The sequence below is a fragment of the Accipiter gentilis genome, chromosome 6, assembly GCF_929443795.1.
Source record: "Accipiter gentilis chromosome 6, bAccGen1.1, whole genome shotgun sequence".
Taxonomy (NCBI): Eukaryota; Metazoa; Chordata; class Aves; order Accipitriformes; family Accipitridae; genus Astur; species Astur gentilis.
Window position 1 is genome coordinate 14,752,696 of NC_064885.1, and position 19,741 is coordinate 14,772,436.

The 19,741-nt window shown below is 40.3% G+C and overlaps 1 protein-coding gene across 2 annotated transcripts in view; it reads right to left on the reverse strand.

Moving 5' to 3' along the window:
• The window catches only part of RYK (receptor like tyrosine kinase), a 67,372-nt gene that overhangs the window by 9,716 nt on the left and 37,915 nt on the right, over positions 1 to 19,741 (reverse strand). For both annotated transcript variants that reach the window (XM_049803013.1, XM_049803012.1), the window contains exons 9-12: positions 19,628 to 19,714; positions 5,368 to 5,437; positions 2,073 to 2,205; positions 178 to 287 (exon numbers count right to left, since the gene is read on the reverse strand). In XM_049803013.1, coding sequence (XP_049658970.1) covers positions 178 to 287; positions 2,073 to 2,205; positions 5,368 to 5,437; positions 19,628 to 19,714 — 400 coding nt within the window. The remainder of the gene's footprint in view (positions 1 to 177; positions 288 to 2,072; positions 2,206 to 5,367; positions 5,438 to 19,627; positions 19,715 to 19,741) is intronic.

The following is a 19,741-nucleotide window of genomic DNA, read 5'->3' on the forward strand; positions in this document are numbered from 1 at the left end:
ATATTTAGAGGAAAAAAACTTCACTGACAAAACCATTCACCCAAAATTCGGAAAAAAAACCCCAAAGAGTGCTATATTTTGAAGTAGACATCAGGTCAACTGGAGGAAGCCCATCCTAACTCTAGCTACTGACCTAACATTGCCTGCATGATGACTCTACCCTGGTTGAGTACTTACACACAGTTTCTAGCAGCCAGGTCTTTGTGAATGACCTCCCGTCTGGCCAAATAACTCATTCCACAGGCTATCTGAATAGCCATATGTACAAGGTCCTGCTGGGAAATTGCCTGCAAGAGCACAGAACAACAATCAATGCAAAAGTACAAGCCCAGTGCCTGTGAGGTTAGTGTTTTTATTGTATTCTAGTGTGTGCCCCTCATCCCTGCTTTAGCAGCTGATGCTTTCTAGTAGCTACAGACACTACCACCCATTGAAAACTTATGAAGAATCCTTATTCAATTTTAACATTTTTTTTTGAGACATGCCAGGGGCAAATGTTTCCAATTTGCAACTGCCTCACTGCTACACAGCTTTTCCTTTGATTAATAGTGAATGTAGGCAAAAATGGTCAATTTTACCCTTCTTACCACACTTTTTTCACTGTTTCCCTGGAAACCAACTCATTTTCAGGCAGCAGAGCACAAACAGCAGTCAAAATTGTTGTTGCTATCTACTGCTGAAAACTAGTGCCAGTCTGCTGCTCCATCTACTTTTACAATTTCACAGTCCTATAAAAATTAATTGGATTCCCTCTTCCATTTCTATAGTGTTTCAGAAACTTCAGTATGCAGGTGGACACACCGAGGTTGCAAGACTGGGGTTAAAATAACCAAATACTAAATTAAAACAATAATAAACTGGCTTCTTCTTTAACAGGTTATTAAGAGCAATAGCCATGTATTATTTCAGAGAACTCAAGCATTTGCTTTAGGTATTTGTAGAAAAGTTCTATCTCAAAATAAGTATCTAGGACACTAAATGTCCCATTTTTTGATAGTTAAGCACAGTCATTTCTAGTTACTAAGAGGCAACTCCTGTTTGACATAATACAGATTATAAACACCATTTCTACTTAAATTCTTAGAAAGGGATATTGGTGCATTGCATAGGGATTATAACTCAGATTAAGCAGCAAAACAAGTAAAATCAAAGCTGAAAAATCCTAGCAGCTTGTCACAACTTGTAAATTAACAGAGGTAGGTGGCCCTTGCTAGTTTGAGATCTGGTACATAACAGGGACAAATGCTGACCTCAGGAAACAAGATTTCATTTTGTGCTTGATTTAGCCTAAAGACAGAAGCCAAACCAAGATGAAGTTGAATAAAACACAAGGTAATCCTAACACGAGGCATAGTTTTAATACATATACACACCCATCACTAAACACTTTTTCAGATTTTTAAAAATAAGCAAAATATATTCTCATCTAGGAATATTTTCTCACTTCTCATGAAATATATGCAACAAGTTCTACTGAAACACAGTAAAGTTATGAATGTTAACAAGCACCCACAGCAGTAAAAAAAAAGTCAGCAGATTGCTTCCTTTAATATCTAAAGTTAAATAAATCCAGTTATTTTACTTAACAGCAAATCTACAGGAGCACCTTGAAAGTTTTAACAGAAATGCTTTATGCTTACTATAAAATAACAAAGAACTACAGTAATTAAAGGGATAATCTACTAATTTTACCAAAAATAAAAATCAGTAAATCTGAAATTTCTCCCTACACAGTTTTCCCCTGTGTATTCCAACTTAAATCCACAATCATATACCATTTTCTCCATTTTTTAATTTTTTTTTTTTTTTTTAAAATGTATTGATATACCAGATAATACCCTAATCAGAGTTTAACTCAGCTTCATGCCCTCTGAACGTCTGTGATAAATGCAGCCAAGACTGTTTTCCTTTTATGTATCAAGACAAACACTTGCTAGGGAACATGCTTGCCAATTCTCTCATTCACCTGTTCTGTTATGACAATACCACAACTATTTCTTTTAGGGCACATACACAGATGACAAACCAAGTCTAAGTTTAATGGGCAAGAAGTCACAGATTTCTGAGTGTACCTGAGGATTGTTGGCCTCTACCAGCTTGCACTGTCGTAAGAATAGTTTAAGGTTCCCCCAATTCATGTATGGCAGCAGCACCATTGGTTTCTCTCCCTCTTCTATACAGACATGAGTGATAGGTAGCAGATTCCTGGAAGACAGGGAGAGAAATCCTAATTATATGAAACACACATTACTGTGACAGTAATTCAGCATTGAAAAAAAGTATTTTCTTTTCTTGCATTATGAATTGCAGAGCACAAGGTCTCCAAACTAAAGGGGGGGGAGAGAAAGAGGGGGGGAGAGAAAGAGGGGGGGAGAGAAAGAGGGGGGGGAGAGAAAGAGGGGGGGGAGAGAAAGAGGGGGGGGGAGAGAAAGAGGGGGGGGAGAGAAAGAGGGGGGGGAGAGAAAGAGGGGGGGAGAGAAAGAGGGGGGGGAGAGAAAGGGGGGGGCGAGAAAGAGGGGGGGGGAGAAAGAGGGGGGGGGGAGAAAGAGGGGGGGGAGAGAAAGAGGGGGGGAGAGAAAGAGGGGGGGAGAGAAAGAGGGGGGAGAGAAAGAGGGGGGGAGAGAATGGGGGGGGAGAGAAAGAGGGGGGGAGAGAAAGAGGGGGGGAGAGAAAGAGAGGGGGGGAGAGAAAGAGGGGGGGGAGAGAAAGAGGGGGGGAGAGAAAGAGGGGGGGAGAGAAAGAGGGGGGGAGAGAAAGAGGGGGGGAGAGAAAGAGGGGGGGAGAGAAAGAGGGGGGGAGAGAAAGAGGGGGGGGAGAGAAAGAGGGGGGGGAGAGAAAGAGGGGGGGGAGAGAAAGAGGGGGGGGAGAGAAAGAGGGGGGGAGAGAAAGAGGGGGGGGAGAGAAAGGGGGGGGGAGAGAAAGAGGGGGGGGAGAGAAAGAGGGGGGGGAGAGAAAGAGGGGGGGAGAGAAAGAGGGGGGGAGAGAAAGAGGGGGGGGGGAGAGAAAGAGGGGGGGAGAGAAAGAGGGGGGGAGAGAAAGAGGGGGGGGGAGAGAAAGAGGGGGGGACAGACAGAGGGGGGGAGAGAAAGAGGGGGGGGCGCGAAGGAGGGGGGGGGGAGAAAGAGGGGGGGAGAGAAAGAGGGGGGGGAGAGAAAGAGGGGGGGGAGAGAAAGAGGGGGGGGAGAGAAAGAGGGGGGGAGAGAAAGAGGGGGGGGGGGGAAAGAGGGGGGGGGGGGAGAAAGAGGGGGGGGGGGAGAAGGAGGGGGGGGAGAGAAAGAGGGGGGGGGAGAGAAAGAGGGGGGGAGAGAAAGGGGGGGGGAGAGAAAGAGGGGGGGGAGAGAAAGAGGGGGGGGGGGGAAGGGGGGGTGAGAAAGAGGGGGGGGAGAGAAAGGGGGGGGGGACAGTAAAGGGGGGGGAGTGAAGGGGGGGGGGGGAGAAAGAGGGGGGGGAGAGAAAGAGGGGGGGGAGAGAAAGAGGGGGGGGAGAGAAAGAGGGGGGGGAGAGAAAGAGGGGGGGGGGAGAAAGAGGGGGGGATATTTGAGTACTTTCCTATTAGGAAGAACCCTCCAGATTTTTTCACTTTGTCCAAAAGGGCTGAAATACATTTATGTGAATACAGGTTATCATTTATATTAAGAAGCGATACATTCTCAACCTGGAAATGTATCATTCTAAATGCAACTATAGATATAAAATACATAGCTCCATTACAGTGGAGTAAAAAGAAAAAAAAAAATCAAAACATTGTGTTTGATCCACTTCAAAATGACAGAACAGAAAATTTTAGTTTTGAATCAATGAAACATTAAATTGCATTCTAAATGCAGAAGTATCTCAGGAGCTTTATCACAAGTGTTTTAGAATCATAATCATTTACACTGGAAAAGACCTTTAAGATTATCAAGTCCATCAACCATAAACCTAGCACTGCCAAGTCCACCACTAAACCACTTTAAAAATCCCTTCCAACCCTCCTTATGGCTCAGATAACCCCCATGCTGTATTTTTATAAACATCTTCCTATAGTACCAACATATAAATTTGCAGAAACTTGAAACAAACTATATATAGTTTCAATTTCCATTAAACATTTTTAAAAAAATATCTTCTATTGAAAATGTATTAGTAAGTCTCCAATTTTTAAAAGGAAACTTTGAAATTTCCTGTTCTTGAAGATGTCTGATAGTCAGATGTCACACCCACAATCTCAACATACCCATGTAGCTCTACCTTCAATCAAGATAAAGGTCCCAGCTTTATAGGCAGCAAACAGAAGAAAAGCTTTTTGGACTTTAAAGAGTTTGGCTTGTAAAAGGAAGGATAACAGCTGATTTTGAATGATGAGAGGGGGCTTGTTTCATTTGGTTTCAATTTTGTTTCCCCAAGAACCTGCCAATCCTCTTAATACAATCTTGTATTTTAGGCAAGGCCTTAACTGTAATAACTCTTTGAAGAACAACTTTTCAATGCACTGTGGAACTAACAATTCTGCATGAACTATTTTCGTTTCCTCCACATTAACAATAAGAAAAGATCAATTACCAGTCTAGGGACTTGATGAGCGTAGGTTTCTTCTTACCTGCATCCTTGCCAGTAACGAAGATCTTTAAGGCCAATTTCAGCCTTTAATCCAAGCTGCAAAACTTCCACTAACTCAAGCTGTTTGGGGCATCAATTTAAAAAACTTAAGCTATGACCCCAAAAAACCACATCATTAATTCTTAAGGAATAAGAATCACCACCAGTGATGTTACGATGCCATACCAGGAACACATACATGCAAAGAGTCCTAAAAAGCATTTCCTTGTGTCCACGTGGGATGGCACCTAATCACAATACTTTTCTGTGCCACGTAGAAAATTATGACCAATACAAAACAGACTAGTAAATTAGCTAAACTGACAATCAACCTGCATATATACTTACTCTCATCATCACTAAGATCCCACCACATTTAACAACTACCCTGTGCAAGAACCAGCACAAACCAATGCGTGCCTGCAGCATGTTTTTCTGTAATAACTAAGGATATATAAAAGAAATATCTACCCATATTGCACTGCAAGTCTTGGAACACCAAAGACTTTCTCCATTTTCCCACATGCTGCAACCATTTGATTTTATGCACTGCACAGCTAGGAAAGAAGCTTATAAGCAGTCTTTGCAATAAGAAGCGTATCTAGAATTCTGTATTTTAAAGTGACATAAAAATAGTTTCAACTCTTTATGGCTTAAAAAAAAGAAGTTTCAAACATAAAAAAATGTTGCTGAATTCTGAAAAAAATTCCCTCCTACTAGGGAGCTTTAAGCACAAGTATTTTCAGCTCACACAGATACAGTTTTGCTTATAAACACTGCTTAGCTTACCTGTGATGAAGTCCTCTGAGTTTACAGCTTTCAGTCAGCATCATTGTCACCTGTACCTCTGAGGCTTGATCTAAAAAAAAAAAATAAAATAAAGGAACCACAGATACAACTTTAGGAACAAATCAACATATTAATTAAAATTTGGTCCAGATTTCCAAGTCAGTTGAGGTCATTTGTGCATGAACAGAACTTGTTTGCCTACTTTTTTTACATGGAATTTAAAAAAAAACCCAAACGAGTAAGCCAACTTCTAGGGAATATTTCTGCTTAAACAAATGGGGTGAAGCCGAAAAAGGAAATAAAACACACTCCAGGTGCTGACAGACTGTACTTTTGCCACTTCCTGACAGCTTCTGGGCAGGCATGAACTGCCGGCGCTAGGCAGCGCGGGTCACATCCTCCACACAGGGCTGCTGCTGCTGCTGGAAGAAGGGGAATCTGCCGTGCGTTTCCCAAAAGCACAGAAGTGCTCAGAAGACACCAGTTTGCTGCTGAATTACCAGTATAGGCTTCTGCAGATTAATTCCACACTGATGGAGACCATTTATTTCTAGATTTACTTATTTACTGCTGTCTACTTGAAACACTTGACTCTTGGTAACCTTAGAAATGTTTGCTCTTCTCTTCCCCACCTTAAAATAAAAAAAAAATAAAAAAACCCACCAAAAAACTCAACCCTGCTGCTGCCAGCTAAAATTCAAGCATCTGTGAAAACTCCAGTAACCCACAGCAATCAGAACATCTATTGGGCAGAAGCAGAAGTGTTGCCTGTAACCCCTTCCCTAAAGATATTTTTGTGTTTGGTATTTTTCCCCTCTGGTGGCAAGAAGCAACAGTGAAGCTTAACACGATGTAAATCAGAGCTCTCACAATCTCACCCTCCTCATACCTGGGTGCATTTTCTGCCCCTCCTTCATGCTAGAACTAGTATTGGAGTGCCTAGGCAGCAAGCTAGCACAGGAGAGAGCACAGCAAAGGCCCATCAGTTTTCCTTGCTGCATTAGGATAAATTTACGTATTACAGATGTGTCAAACCAACATTCTACTGCTCTGGGAGGATAAAGAAGAAAGAACTTATCTGCTCTTTTCCCTTCTTCATGGTCTTACCCTCCTCCCTGTAGCAGCTCTAACACCCTTTCCTAATTGAACTTTAACCCTGCAAAAGAAAACATGACTTTTGACTGACTTGAATGGTGAACACGGTCAGTGCAGATGAGCACAAGCTAGGGAAAGAAAGCACAAAGCCCTGAGAGAGAGCATGGCCTGTCCCTTATGGCAATGGCAAGCTAAATAGATAGGCTCTAACCATAACGCACAAATTGGCATTCAGCTTTCCAGATCTGCTGGAACTGGAGGCAGCTTCAGGCACAACATAGCTCCTGCCTAAGAAGGGTTCATCAAAAGAGAAATCACATAACTCAACCTGTAAGCCACAAAACATTGGCTGGATTGAGAAAGGTCCCTTAAGTCAGGGAAAGGAATAATATCCCAAGGCAAACTACTTCAAAGGCTGCTTTACTACCTTGGCTCAGGAGAGATTAAAAAGGAGGTATGCCTTCCCAAAAGCATACAGACAGTAAAAAAGGAGGAGATCAGAAAATTGAGGTTATAAAGGCAGATACAGGTCCCAGCCAGAGGCACCGAACCCTGAGCATGCTTGGAAACCCCTAAGGAGCATCACTGCCTAGACCCCGTACAGGCTGGAAGGACCAAGGCCACCAGAGCCAAAACACAGTGCTTTAGGGAAGCCCACACACAGAGATGCCATTAGATTAGTGACAATTATGGCTGTGATATATCATGGGATGCATCAAAACAGTGCATGTCCTTGTATTTGATAACAAGTACATATGGGGAGAGGGTATGAACAGGTTCTTGCAGTGGAGACATTTAAGTAATGCTCAGCTGAAGCCTCTAGTTTGCACTCCAACACAGAGGCATGAGAAAGAGAAGGTCCTACCTACTGTGCAGCAATAGCACTCACGTGTTTTATATGCAACAAATTTGATAAGTACTCGAGACTTCAAAAGGCTTGTAAACACGTAAAAAACCAAGATACTACTTTAAAATGAAGTTACATAGGCATGAATGACTGAATCATCCAACTCTTATAAAGGGCAAGAAGCATTAAAAACAGAGGTATAAAAGCATATTATAAGAAGTTAGAGGAACTGCCAGCAGGCTGCTAGTACACAGCTTCAGGTTTACATGCATTAATTACTAAAACTCAAAGACCACAACCTCCTCAACTCAGCATATGACATTAACTTGCTTATGCATTGTTTGGCCCTGTGCTTGCTTAACTGGTTTGCTTTTAATTATAAGAGCCACCATGCAATAATTCGAAGCTCTAGATCAGAGATTATTTAAGACTGGCTTTAAAATCTACAGAACGAGTTAATCTGGTTCAGACAATGCACCTATTCATCTCTTCACACTAACACTGTAAGAGGCAGCACTCTTCTGCTGATGCCTTTCCCTTTCCATCACACAGGGTGTTTTTCAGCAGGTCACTGTTAAGTTTCATTGTTTTCTTTCACCTCGGAGACGCTATGCTATAGTTGTTGAGCACCCAAAAGGACGATTGACTCCCGTTGAAGTATATACGGAAATCTAAATCTTATCTTGTGAAACAGTCCCAGCATCCGTATTGTGTTTTCTTATCAATATTATTTCCTTGTTTTCTGTATGGAAAAAACTTACACAACACCAACAAATTCAAACACACTCAGAACAAACAACAGCAGTACAGGGCTAATCCTCTGCTAGCTTATACCAGTGCCAATTTTAGAACAAGCAAACAGTTTTATTATTGTGGGTTTGTACTAGACATAGTTCAAAACAGAATATAAATCACCACTTCTTTGAGTGATTCTACTCAAAAGAGGGTTAAAAAACCAAAATAATGTTACTCCAACAGTCCCCGTTGCAATTAGACTTCCTTTTGAGGCCATTTTCTTTAGCTACACAACAAAAAGTACATTTAAACAAACTCTGTCACATTTAGCACATTATAACCACTTTCGACCATCCAACAGACAGGTCGTCATAGATTAGGAAGAAGGTGATTTTGGTAATGATACATTTTGTTGTAGAGGACCTGGTACATCTGACCATCCTGTACTGAAAACCCTTAAAAGCAATCCAGAAAATTCACAGCGTTTCTGGCTTCGATACAAGAGCTACGCAGTCCGCAAGCAAAGACAGTGACAGCCACGACCCACCAATTCCAGCTTGGTGAAAGGTTTTTATAAGGACATACTAAGATGAATCCTACAGATTTCATTTTCCTGCCTGGGCCAAAGTGTAACCCTGTACCAAAACCATACATCAAATTAAGCATTACATGTAAGCACACACACGCGGGCATTTTATTCACAGAATTGTTTGTGTAGCCACACAAAATGAGACCTGGGGAATGATCTTGTCAAACACACAAGAATGCCCACAGGCTTTCACGGCTCATTTTTTCTGTACCAGGTCTGTGAAGTCATTTGATATGAACACAGCCACACACACAGCTAAAGAGGGTGAAATGGGAGGAAAGCCTCCCACAGAGCCAGAAACCTCTTTAATTAGAAGAGCAACTTAGAAGTCACGACAAAGGAGGCCATAGACTCCCATATATTAAATTTGGGCATCAGGAAATAGCCCCAAGTTTAAGTTGAACATGCCAGGGCGAGGCAATAAGGGCTTGTTGCACAACTTCTTCAAAGCCCTAAAAAAAAAGCTAAACTTCCCTCTCACATATTAACACTATTTGTGATTAAGAATACATCAGAGCTCAACAATTCATGCAGTTGCAGCCTGATGACTGCAAGGTGTTGCCAGGTCAGTGCTTCTCAGCCCTGAAAAAATATTATGTATTTTCACAAGATTATTGTGCACCAACAGCTGAGTAATTGAACAGCAAAGACTTCAGGTCACAAGAGTTCAGAGAAAGATTTAATACCCAGCAGTATTTCTAGATGTTCAGTTAGGACCAAAAAGGCCCAACTTTCAGAAGGTGCTTAAAAACAAGACTATTTGAGATAGATGTAAATGTATTCCAGAACTAGGAAGTTGCTTTTAAAGCACTGGTTTTACCCTTTCTGTGCCAAGAGCCTGGTTGTGAAAGTCTACCCTAAGGCACAGAGCAAGAACAAGCTAAGATTTCAAGAAGCTTTGATACGGTTGCAAGTTTATCTCATGATATTACGTTATTTGTATATAGCTAGGCACAATGGGGCTCTTGGCACTACTATTTTTATGTAACAGGCTAATCTCTCCATGCAATTCTGGCAAGTGTTATATGTGCTGAGGTCCTTCCTGGTTCATGGGGAGAAAGAGCACCTATTTGATTTTTACCAACTTCTCAAAGTCCATCTGCAAAACTGCATTTTAAAATCTTTGTTCATCATCATCAGTCACACGAATCACTGTAACACTCACATGAAAAAATCTCTGAGAAGTTTTGCGATGACACTAACATTGCAGCAATGTGCTTGCTCTGAGACTGGGCACTCATAACAACTGCAGAGCATTGTGCTCTACACAATGCTACGTGGTAGCATATCGGAAAAGGGTGACTCCACACCTCAAATTACTTACCACAGATGAAAAGCAGCAATTACCTGGATATTGCACTGGGTTACCCGATTAGCTGGATGGCTTTCAAGAACAACATTCTAAGTCAGACCTCCTAGAATCTCAAAATAGCAAAGCACAGCATTACAACTTAGACTTTAGATTGTAGCACGCATGGTCACTGAAGTCTGTTTCTTCAGACAGAAGGCAAAGCAAACTCTTAAAAGAAATATAACCAAAGGTTTCAAAATTTCAGTAAGTCATTTGAGCCCTTTCCTAGACTACTATAGGCAGTAACACCCAGCAATTTCTGTCAGCACTCCTATCAGAAGAAGCTCTGCAAACACTACAGATAGAAAGTCTAAGGCTTCTGATAAAACACATTTCCTGACAGCAATATTTAAAAAGATGTTCTACCTGAAGTTTTTCTCACCTTTGGACCATTTGTAACATCTTGTTGCCACGCGAACTTCCTTCTCTAATACGGCCAGTGAACATCAGCACACTTACACAACCCATTTTCTATATAGCTACTGTTTTCACAAGGCTTGTATTACCCTTATTATCCTTCAGACTTGTAGGCTTTGCCAAATATACTGTGAAAAAGTCCACAAGCTCAAGTTATTGAAGTATGAAAACCATACAGGCAGGTACAATGGTCACAGACTATGTCCATAGGAATTGGAAGCATAGTACTAGAACTGTCCTAAATGTTCAGCTTCAGGTAAGAAATGCTCCTAGTATCAACACATCCTTTTTAATTACTGCTGCTTCTGCATAGCAATTAATTATGTAAAATTTCTCCCAAGGCAGAATTCAATTCCAGTTCAAAGACAATACATGCCTGAATACTGCTTTAACCCTTCTACACAAGGCTTTGGTTTTTTGGAAGAAATTCAACACTCAAAAACTATCCGGAGTTCACATCTGTTGTACATGACATTTTTAAAGCTGCTAGCAGACATTTTCAGAACTTTCCTTCAATAGAAGGATGAACTGCTTAACGACTGCAAGTAGTCATGATCAAATCTGCTTTTTCATAGGTAGAAGGGAAAGTACATACACAAAAATATTTATGCTTTAAAACTTCAAGGGGTCCTAACAGTTAGACAGTGACAAGTTACCATGGAAGCCAGTAGCACATCCAATGGCTTTCTGCCTCCCACAGAAGTGAAGGAAAGACACCTTGCTCCTTTTTAACCACTCTATTGCATGCACAAGTCTGGACAGCTACAGAGGCATTCAGGTAATGGTTATACTTTCATGCATCAACATCTATCTGCTTTACAAGGCAACCATGGATCCTACAGAATTCAAATCTCCTGTATGTTAAGACATAAATACACAAATGACGACATAAGGAGGTTACAACATCGGACACTATGCATAGTTTTGTCAAAATTTCAATAGAGCAGGATTTCTCCCCAAATCTTAATACCAAGGCTATTTATATTGAAATGTTTGTTTCCACATGACAACCGCACAAGTTTATTTTCCAAAGCAATGCAGTTCGTGTTTTCAAATTCAAGCCTAATTTTAATATATTCTGGAAGTGATTCAACATGATACTGCTAAAACGGGGAGCGCTATTCTGGCTTTCCTACATTACAAATGCACACACAGTTTTAAAGCACAGAAAAGGGCAGAGAGAAGTATGATTTGGGGATACTCCTATTTCCCTTATATAACAATACTAGAATCCAAGTAGCAGCAGCAAATAGCAACAAGTAGAAGGCTCTTTGCTCAGTAATCCATTTAACTTAAAATGAAGCAGAAAGTGTAAGTAAATGTGAAGCGAAACTGGGGAAAAGACATAACTGATGTAATGTTTCAAAGTCTATCAATTGCTAAAGGGCAGCAGCTAACAAAATTGAAATTTTAAGTACAGGTAGTGATTTTAACTGTATGTAAATGAAAGTATACTGTAGGTTATGAATTTATTTTTTTCCTGCAGAAGCATATGGAATAGTAAATCTTTAAGTAGTTCAGTACTTTGGACATCAACCTCATAGCTACTACTGCATATTTCTTTTAATGTATATTGTACTACCTTAGGTCTCAGGATACTTTCTTAATGAACCAGGATTGAATGACAAACATAGTGCATTTTTAAGGTGATATTCAGAAATTTGCTACTTTCCCCCTAATTCTTTAAATTCAAGTACCTTCCTTTACAAAGACACTTAAGAATTTAACTCAGACTAGAAGCAGCTCTTTTCTGGAATTGTTTTTGTCATGAACTTTCTTCTACAGAAACAGGATCTTGTACTCTGATTTTGCAAGGTTAAGTACTTTTAACAATTAACTTAAATACTGTATATTTAAGGCATGAACTTAAACTTATATTTTCACAAGGCAGTGCTTTTAAGAATGAACTGCCCAAAAATCTGAAGTCAGTGCAATTTAAAAACAGTACCTTGGGAACAACTGTGTATGCTCCAGGTTGCAGTATACTCTATGTCTAATATGAACAAGAAACCCTTCAACTTGGTTAACACAAAGCTTACTATGAACACTTAACTCGCCTAACTATGCCTTTGGCTCTCCCCTGCTTTCCATAGCCTAAGTTCTCAGGATCTCTATCTCTACACCTTCTAAACACACTAAAGTAGTCCTAAAGGGTCACCAACTTGCACTCAGCTAGGTCATAAACAGGCCAAAACGGACATCACATGAATGAAGGCAGTAACAGGTCTTCACACTATGGACAGTTAAGTCCCACTTGTTTGAACTACAATGTTTAACATCTAATAGGTCTCCTCATATCTACAACTCAAAACAAACTTGCACTGCAAAGTGCACGTTTTGACTCATACTAGAGAAGTCTTGTGTACTACAAATACTTTGAAAGCAGCTGCAGTCCTGAGATATACCAGATGAATTCATGCTAAGGTCTTTCTCCAAGGTTTCCATTACAGCATCATAATCCATATTGCCTATGTGGGTGCACTTCGAGCAGCCCATCTTAGATTAACAATAAATAAAAATTTAAAAAAGTATAATGTTGGAGATAGCCAAGAGTGCTGAAAGAGTCCTCTAGTGACCTATGGTGATATGAACAAAACTCAAAGCTTTGTTAAAGTTAATAAAATTATGAAGTCTTAAGAGTTAATCTTCACTTAATACTATGACTTTGTTTCCAGTGCTTTTCATGGGTGGTTTTGTTTTCAAACACTCCTTCCTTGTACAGAAGAAAAATTTTAAGTGGTTAGAAAATGAAATGGAAGCAGTCAGATTATCTTGAACAGCCCGATCGGTTGTTTTTAACAAAAATGTACCTTGGCCAGAATGTACTAAATGAGTCAGGGCTCTGCACAACTCAAACTCACTGCGTAGGTTCCTGGAATAATACAATTCCATTTGTTCTGCAAAGAATTTTCTCCTTCACAGGAAAAGCACCATTAAACAATGTGTTCTTTAAATCAAAGGTAAAAACTGTGTGTTTTCTTCCTCTTCTGACGTAAGATGATCTAGAAGATTCACAAGAAAGTCTATTTCATACCATATAAAAGCAGAAGAGAACTGTCAATCACTGGCAAGAGACACAATGCCAGCTTTGAGAAACATGCCAACCAAGACACTTCCCAAAGTTTGAGAGTGACTGGAAACCTCCAGTTGGAAAGTGAAGCATTACAACCTCATAAAACAATTCTACTGTAGAGCAAGAAACACAATGAAGAAAGCAAATGCCAGCTAAGTCTCTTATCTTTCTAACAAAGAATTATTCAGGTTGTGTTGATCCATGGATTCCAATATCCCAAATATAGTACAGATAACATATCCTTGTTCTTACTGGCAATGAGACACACATCATTTATCTTCATGAATGTCCATTTAAAGAAAGAATGAGGCAAATTATCCTTAGAAAAGTCTAAACGTGAAAGAAGCTAAAACTATGATGATGACTAGCAAATTAATACACAGTGAAACTGTAAACTGCAAATAGAAAAGAACAACTGGATGTTCAACACTAAGGATCTAGAATAAGCATGAACAAGTAACCCCTTTTGCCCAGGGCCTGTGATCTTTTTACTCCCAAAGTTATTAGACCTTCCAGAAAGCTGTTTCTAATTTTGCCAACTGATACCCATTTTTTCTTTTAAGCTCTTCTCTTTGGCATGGAGCACTGCACATAAGGGAAGACTTGTATCATCTAATGCTTTAGAGTGTGTCTGGTTGCCCAGCATTAAAAAAAAAATAAATTATAAATTAATGTATTTCATGAACATGCAGGTAGAGGCTTTGTCACTACCCAAGGCATGTTACAACTCTTCTCTGGAGTGCAGTACGGTTAAGTGAAAAAAAAAAACAACCCTCTTCTAAGGGATCTGGAGTGAACATCTGGCACTCAGGAATTAATTCTGTCTTCAGACTCTATCTTTATAAAAGATGTGGCATTGAGATTTCAAGAGAAGTGTCTCCAACTTTTCAGTCATATCCCTGTACAAGCTACTGAACAAGTAATCACTCAATCAGTTGAAAAGTACTTTAATGAATTAATGAACAGTTCAGATGGAAGATCCCAGACAAATTCTGTGGTGCAGGAGAAACTAGTCAATGCTAAACAAGCAAACTCCCATCTATTTGCCTCCTGCACTGATGTGGCTTTATTAGGATCAAACTTGCCCTTTGAGAGTCTGACCTAATAGGTTAATCCCAGCTTGAGAAAATGAGGAATACAATACATTCCTGGAAACTAGTCTCTCACACTCTCTGAATAGCCTCTTTCACTTAAAGGAGTTTCTCAGGACAAAGGTAGGCAGGTCCAGGCTTTCTAATTTTTATGTCTTACCAATTCCTTTAACAGCAGGTCACTTTAGAAGGGAGAACAAGTACTAAGTTCAGAAAACTCAAGGCTTCTTGATTTCAGTTAGCACTCTTCTGGTTTATAGTAATGCTCAACACCTTACCAGAGGGCTAGAAAACATCAGGGAAGGGAAGTGGGAAGGACTGCTGCAGTTACTGCCATAACTCTTTGCTTTTTGATCCTTTGGAGAAAAGGATCAACCCTGGTGAGAGATAAGATAGGAAAGAGGCAAACTGACAAGGCTGCAAACACACTTCTCTCAGAGCAGGAAATACTCACAGATCTATTGTCTGACAACAATGTCAGCCACAACATTCATCTTCGACAGCACATTTTTCTCTCTCCACATTATTAGAAATAACCCATCTTGAAAGGTTATGAATCCTATAATACACTAACAACTGAAGGAGGAACACAAGAAAGAAGAGATCCATGATGATAGGCACCTGCTGTTTCATCTATGGCATGAGCTTTCCTCACAGGTTTTCCTAATGAGCAGTATTCAGAAACCATTACTGGAATGGCACAATAATCCTTCTTTGACACCTTTCCTAGTACAGCAGAGGTCTTCTCCTAAAAGCCAACATACATGAGCTACCAATGGCACAAGGAAGCCTTCCAGCCCCATGTATACCACTTGTTGGGCTTTCTTGGGCATGTCCAGTGGACAATCACTTACTCCACTAGCTTTACCACTCTGCACAATGCAAACTTGCTACAATCAACATATTTTGCAATGGTAACACCCAACAGAAGGCCACTTGTATGCCAGTACGCTGGTGTTACTCTGCAGGGCTGAAGGCTTATACCCAATGACACAGTAGACAACTGCACCAGCTAAGGTCGTGTCTAGACAAAGATTCCAGGTTACGGGAGGTGATTCTCCACCTCTGCTCTGCCCTCCTGTAACCCCACCTGCAGTACTGTGTCCAGCTCTGGGGTCCCCAGCACGAGAAAAACATGGACCTGTTAGAGCAGGTCCAGAGAAGGGCCATGAAAACGGTCCAAGGGCTGGAACACCTCTGCTATGGAGAAAGGCTGAGAGAGTTGAGGTTGTTCAGCCTGGAGAAGAAAATGCTCCAGGAAGAACTATTGTGGCCTTTCAATACTTACAGGGGACTTACAAGAAAGAGACTTTTTGTCATGGCCCGTAGTGACAGAACAAGGGGCAACAGTTTTAAACTCAAAGAGGGTAGATTTAGATTGGACATAAGGAAGAATCTTTTTTTTTTTTTTTTTTTTTTTTTTTTTTAATACAGGGAGGGTGGTGAGACACCAAAACAGGTTGTCCAGAGAAGTTGTGGATGCTTCAGCACTGGAAGTGCTCAAGGTCAGGTTGGATAGGGCTTTGAGCAACCTGATCTAGTGAAAGATGTCCCTGCCTATGGTAAGGGGGTTGGACTAGGTGGCCTTTAAAGGTCCCTTCCAACCCAAATAATTATGATTCTAGTAAGAAATTCTAGTTTGGGCACAAGTGTAGTGATATTTACCATGTCCAGGTGTTCTCCTTCCAAAGGGTTTCTTCTATTGGCAACTCCAGATTTAAAGCTGCAGCAACTACCCTAATGTCAAAACAGCCAATGCCATGTTTTAAGTTTCATAAGCTCTGATCCTAGTGAGAAGAAAGAGGTTTTTTCTCTCAAGAAGGTTATTCCTCCTCACAACACCTGCTGAAAGAATTTCAGTTCACGTTTTTCAGAAGATCTGAAACACCCCACACCCTCTTCCCATTATTTTCTGTCATTTGCGGTACCACTGGACTTTATTTTATCAATTTCAGAGTCTACCACTGGGTAAAACAAGACAGTTCTGGAGTAGCTCATACATTTTTTGGGGGATAACTCAGCTACACAGACAAAACCTTTCTTCCTTGTTTTTTTCCATGACCTTCAGGCTCCTTTTGTGCCTTCAGCAACAGAGATACTTAAGTCAGTTTAATAGTTCCCATACCCATCTTGCTTTTGTGGTCCTGCCCTACGCCTGTGTTTGTGCCAAAACAGCAGTGTGTGTGGTCACAGAATGAACAAGATCAAGGAAAAAGTCTGCTTAAGAGAGAATTTTTGCAGGTTTTTTTTCCAAGCAGATCAAATTCCCAACTTATTACATGACCCAGCTGCACACACAGCTATCACAGCCAGGGTACAAAGACAAAGCTGCTTAATATTAGCACTGCAAATGAAATGCTGTAAGGAGAAGGAGGGATGTTTACAGTTATTCTCCTAGCAACGTTCCACTGCCCAAACCAGTATTATTTCACATACAAGTATCAGCAAAATCTATTATAAACTTTGTCCGTATAGATCCTTTTTAAAGCTGAGAAATTCTCTACAGATAACAATTATGTGAATACCATTACTCCCTTAAGACCATGCTCCAGTTCACCACAGCTAACAAATCTTTCACTGCAAAGGGAAGGGCTAGAGAAATCAGGATGTGCACTATGTCAAAAATACAAGTCACTGCAAGGGAGAAGTGCAGCTTTAAGAGTGGATTGAAAGCCCCATTTTGGCAAAGCAAATTAGATAAGTAGTGATGGGAGGCAGCTAAATTAAGATCTGTTCTCACAAATGTTCACTATCATTTAATCCAATGCTATAAAAAGTAAGCATGCTTGAGTAGTGCTGTACAGCTGTCAAACTGTCCTAGCTCACAACAATTTGGGGGATCACAAGACCAGTAGCATTTGTTGACTCTGAATCAGGGCAGAGAACCACCAAATAACACAGTGAAGGGGATCACAGATTAAGATAACACTGGTGAATGATGCCCCAAGTTAGACTGCCTTATCAAACACAGAGAAGCACCAGGCTCATGTGATACAGGATAAGGCTTTTGGAAACTATATCAAATAAAAGCAAAATGACAGTCAGAACTGTTTGGCAGGGAGGGGCAACAGAAGAGGGCACAATTCAGGAAAAGTTCCCAAAATACTGGAAAGAAGCAAACTTTTTTTTTTTTCCTTAATAAAGAGAGGACATTCCTTCGCTTCTTGCTAGAAGTCACTACAAGAAAATACTTGCCTTTATATAAGAGGCTATGACTACTTCAGATGACACAGTTCTAGCTGCCACCATCATGCTAAATGGTATCTACCAACATCTTCCAAAGGGGCAGCATATCTACTTTTCAGAAGTCCTCTCTGGACTCAAGAGGGACGAAAAGTGCTACAGAAGTGTACCACCTCAGAGGCACTCCTGAAGAAATAACAGAAGTATCTTGTGACTATGAGAATAACTGTCATGGTGAATCTAGGAATGCTCTTGAGGACGTGCAAGAGAAAAGCAGGAAAAGCAAGAGCAGAAAATCCTCACTATTCAGCCTACTGTGAATCCCATTAGCAGAAACACAAACAGTTGATCCAGAGCACAGATCAAGCTCTGCTGCCTGACTCAATGCTGAGAGAGATTTACTCACAGGTTACCCTCCTGCTGCCTACAAATCAATACTTCACTGTTGGTACCCATTCCACCTTACAGCCATACCAGGCTGATTAGAGAGTAAGAATTTATTAGGCAGGAAAGGAGGATAATTTCACACTGCCTATGTTGATTACTCACAGCTGGTACCTGGCTCATAGTACTCACATGCTGGACCTTTTTAAGTTCAACATAATTTGTTAGAGCAGCAGGTATGGTATCGGGCACTGACCTGTCTTCACTGTCAAAACATACGATTGGGCTAGGCTCACATAAAGAACAACGTGTAGCTAAGGAATGCAACAGCATCCATCCCAAACTGCCACTTCAGACTGTTTCAAGGAGGGACCCCTTTTTTAGCTACTTTTATTCCAAATCAGGTTGGCTTCAAGAAATTCCTCCCCTTGAAGTGAGTGTGAATCTTTTTCTAAGTGGCTTTCCAAGTAAACTTTTTTTTTATTATCACAAGCATCCGATCATGTGAGAAACTTACCAAGAATAACAGAAAGTTGCCTTCTTTAAGCAATAATTTTTTCTTTAAAAGGGCACAGAATAAAGGGGTAGCAGAAAGGTTCAACAACAACAAAATTCAGCAGCTTCACCAATTGCCACCTTCCTCTTTAAAATCAGTACCTTTAAAAATTACTAGGTGGGCAAAAAAAATTTAAAACTAGTTGAAATTCTTAGAGAAAGCTTTTTTTTTTTAAAGAAAGAATTAGAGAAGTTTTAAAATGAAAAACCAAAAGCAATAATATACCCAATTGAAATGACAAAAATAACTGATGAAGCAACTACTGCACAAGGAATTCAGCAAAACTGTTGTAAGCTACTAGAGAACTCTTCCAATGATGACTGTAGAGGAAGGGATATATGTAGGATATAAGTAATATATATATGTAGGATATATCTAATATGGTTTTCATCTAGACTTACCTTGTTGTTTCTTAAGTCTACCTATCAATTTAAATCACTCCAACAATGTATTTCTTGAACAAAGATGTTATATTTGTATAAATTAAGTTTTAAGTGATAATTCTGATTCTTCAGTAGTAAAGTTTAAGGATGGCAGAAACTATGCCCTATCTTTTGTACAGCCACACGTTTATAAAAATTCTTAAGATACATTGCAGGTACCTTTTTCAACAATTTGCAGGGGAAGAGGCTGTGGATGGAAAGAACAATGACATGCTGGGGGGGGGGGGGGAACACCCAACTTAGAAGAATCATAAGCAAAAGTATTCAAGACGCAATAACTGAAGGCACTGGTGGAAAGCACACACATTTTTCTTCCATATAAGATTTCTGTTCTCTCTGGCTGAAGGCAGCATCCAAATTGCTTTTGCTTTTTTAGCAGTAGCCATTTGCATATTTTGAGGAGGAGGGGTTTGGTTTTAGAGACAGATTTGATACACTCAGCATGCTCTACAATCCAAACAACTGGACATAAAACCACTCCTTTATGTAAGCATACCTTTAACAGTTTTGACAAAAACTTGTTTCTCTTTACTAGGGTCTTTTTCTTCTATCAGAATCCCATGGAAAATACGTCCAAATGTGCCTACGAAGAGAACAATTAGTAAGTATT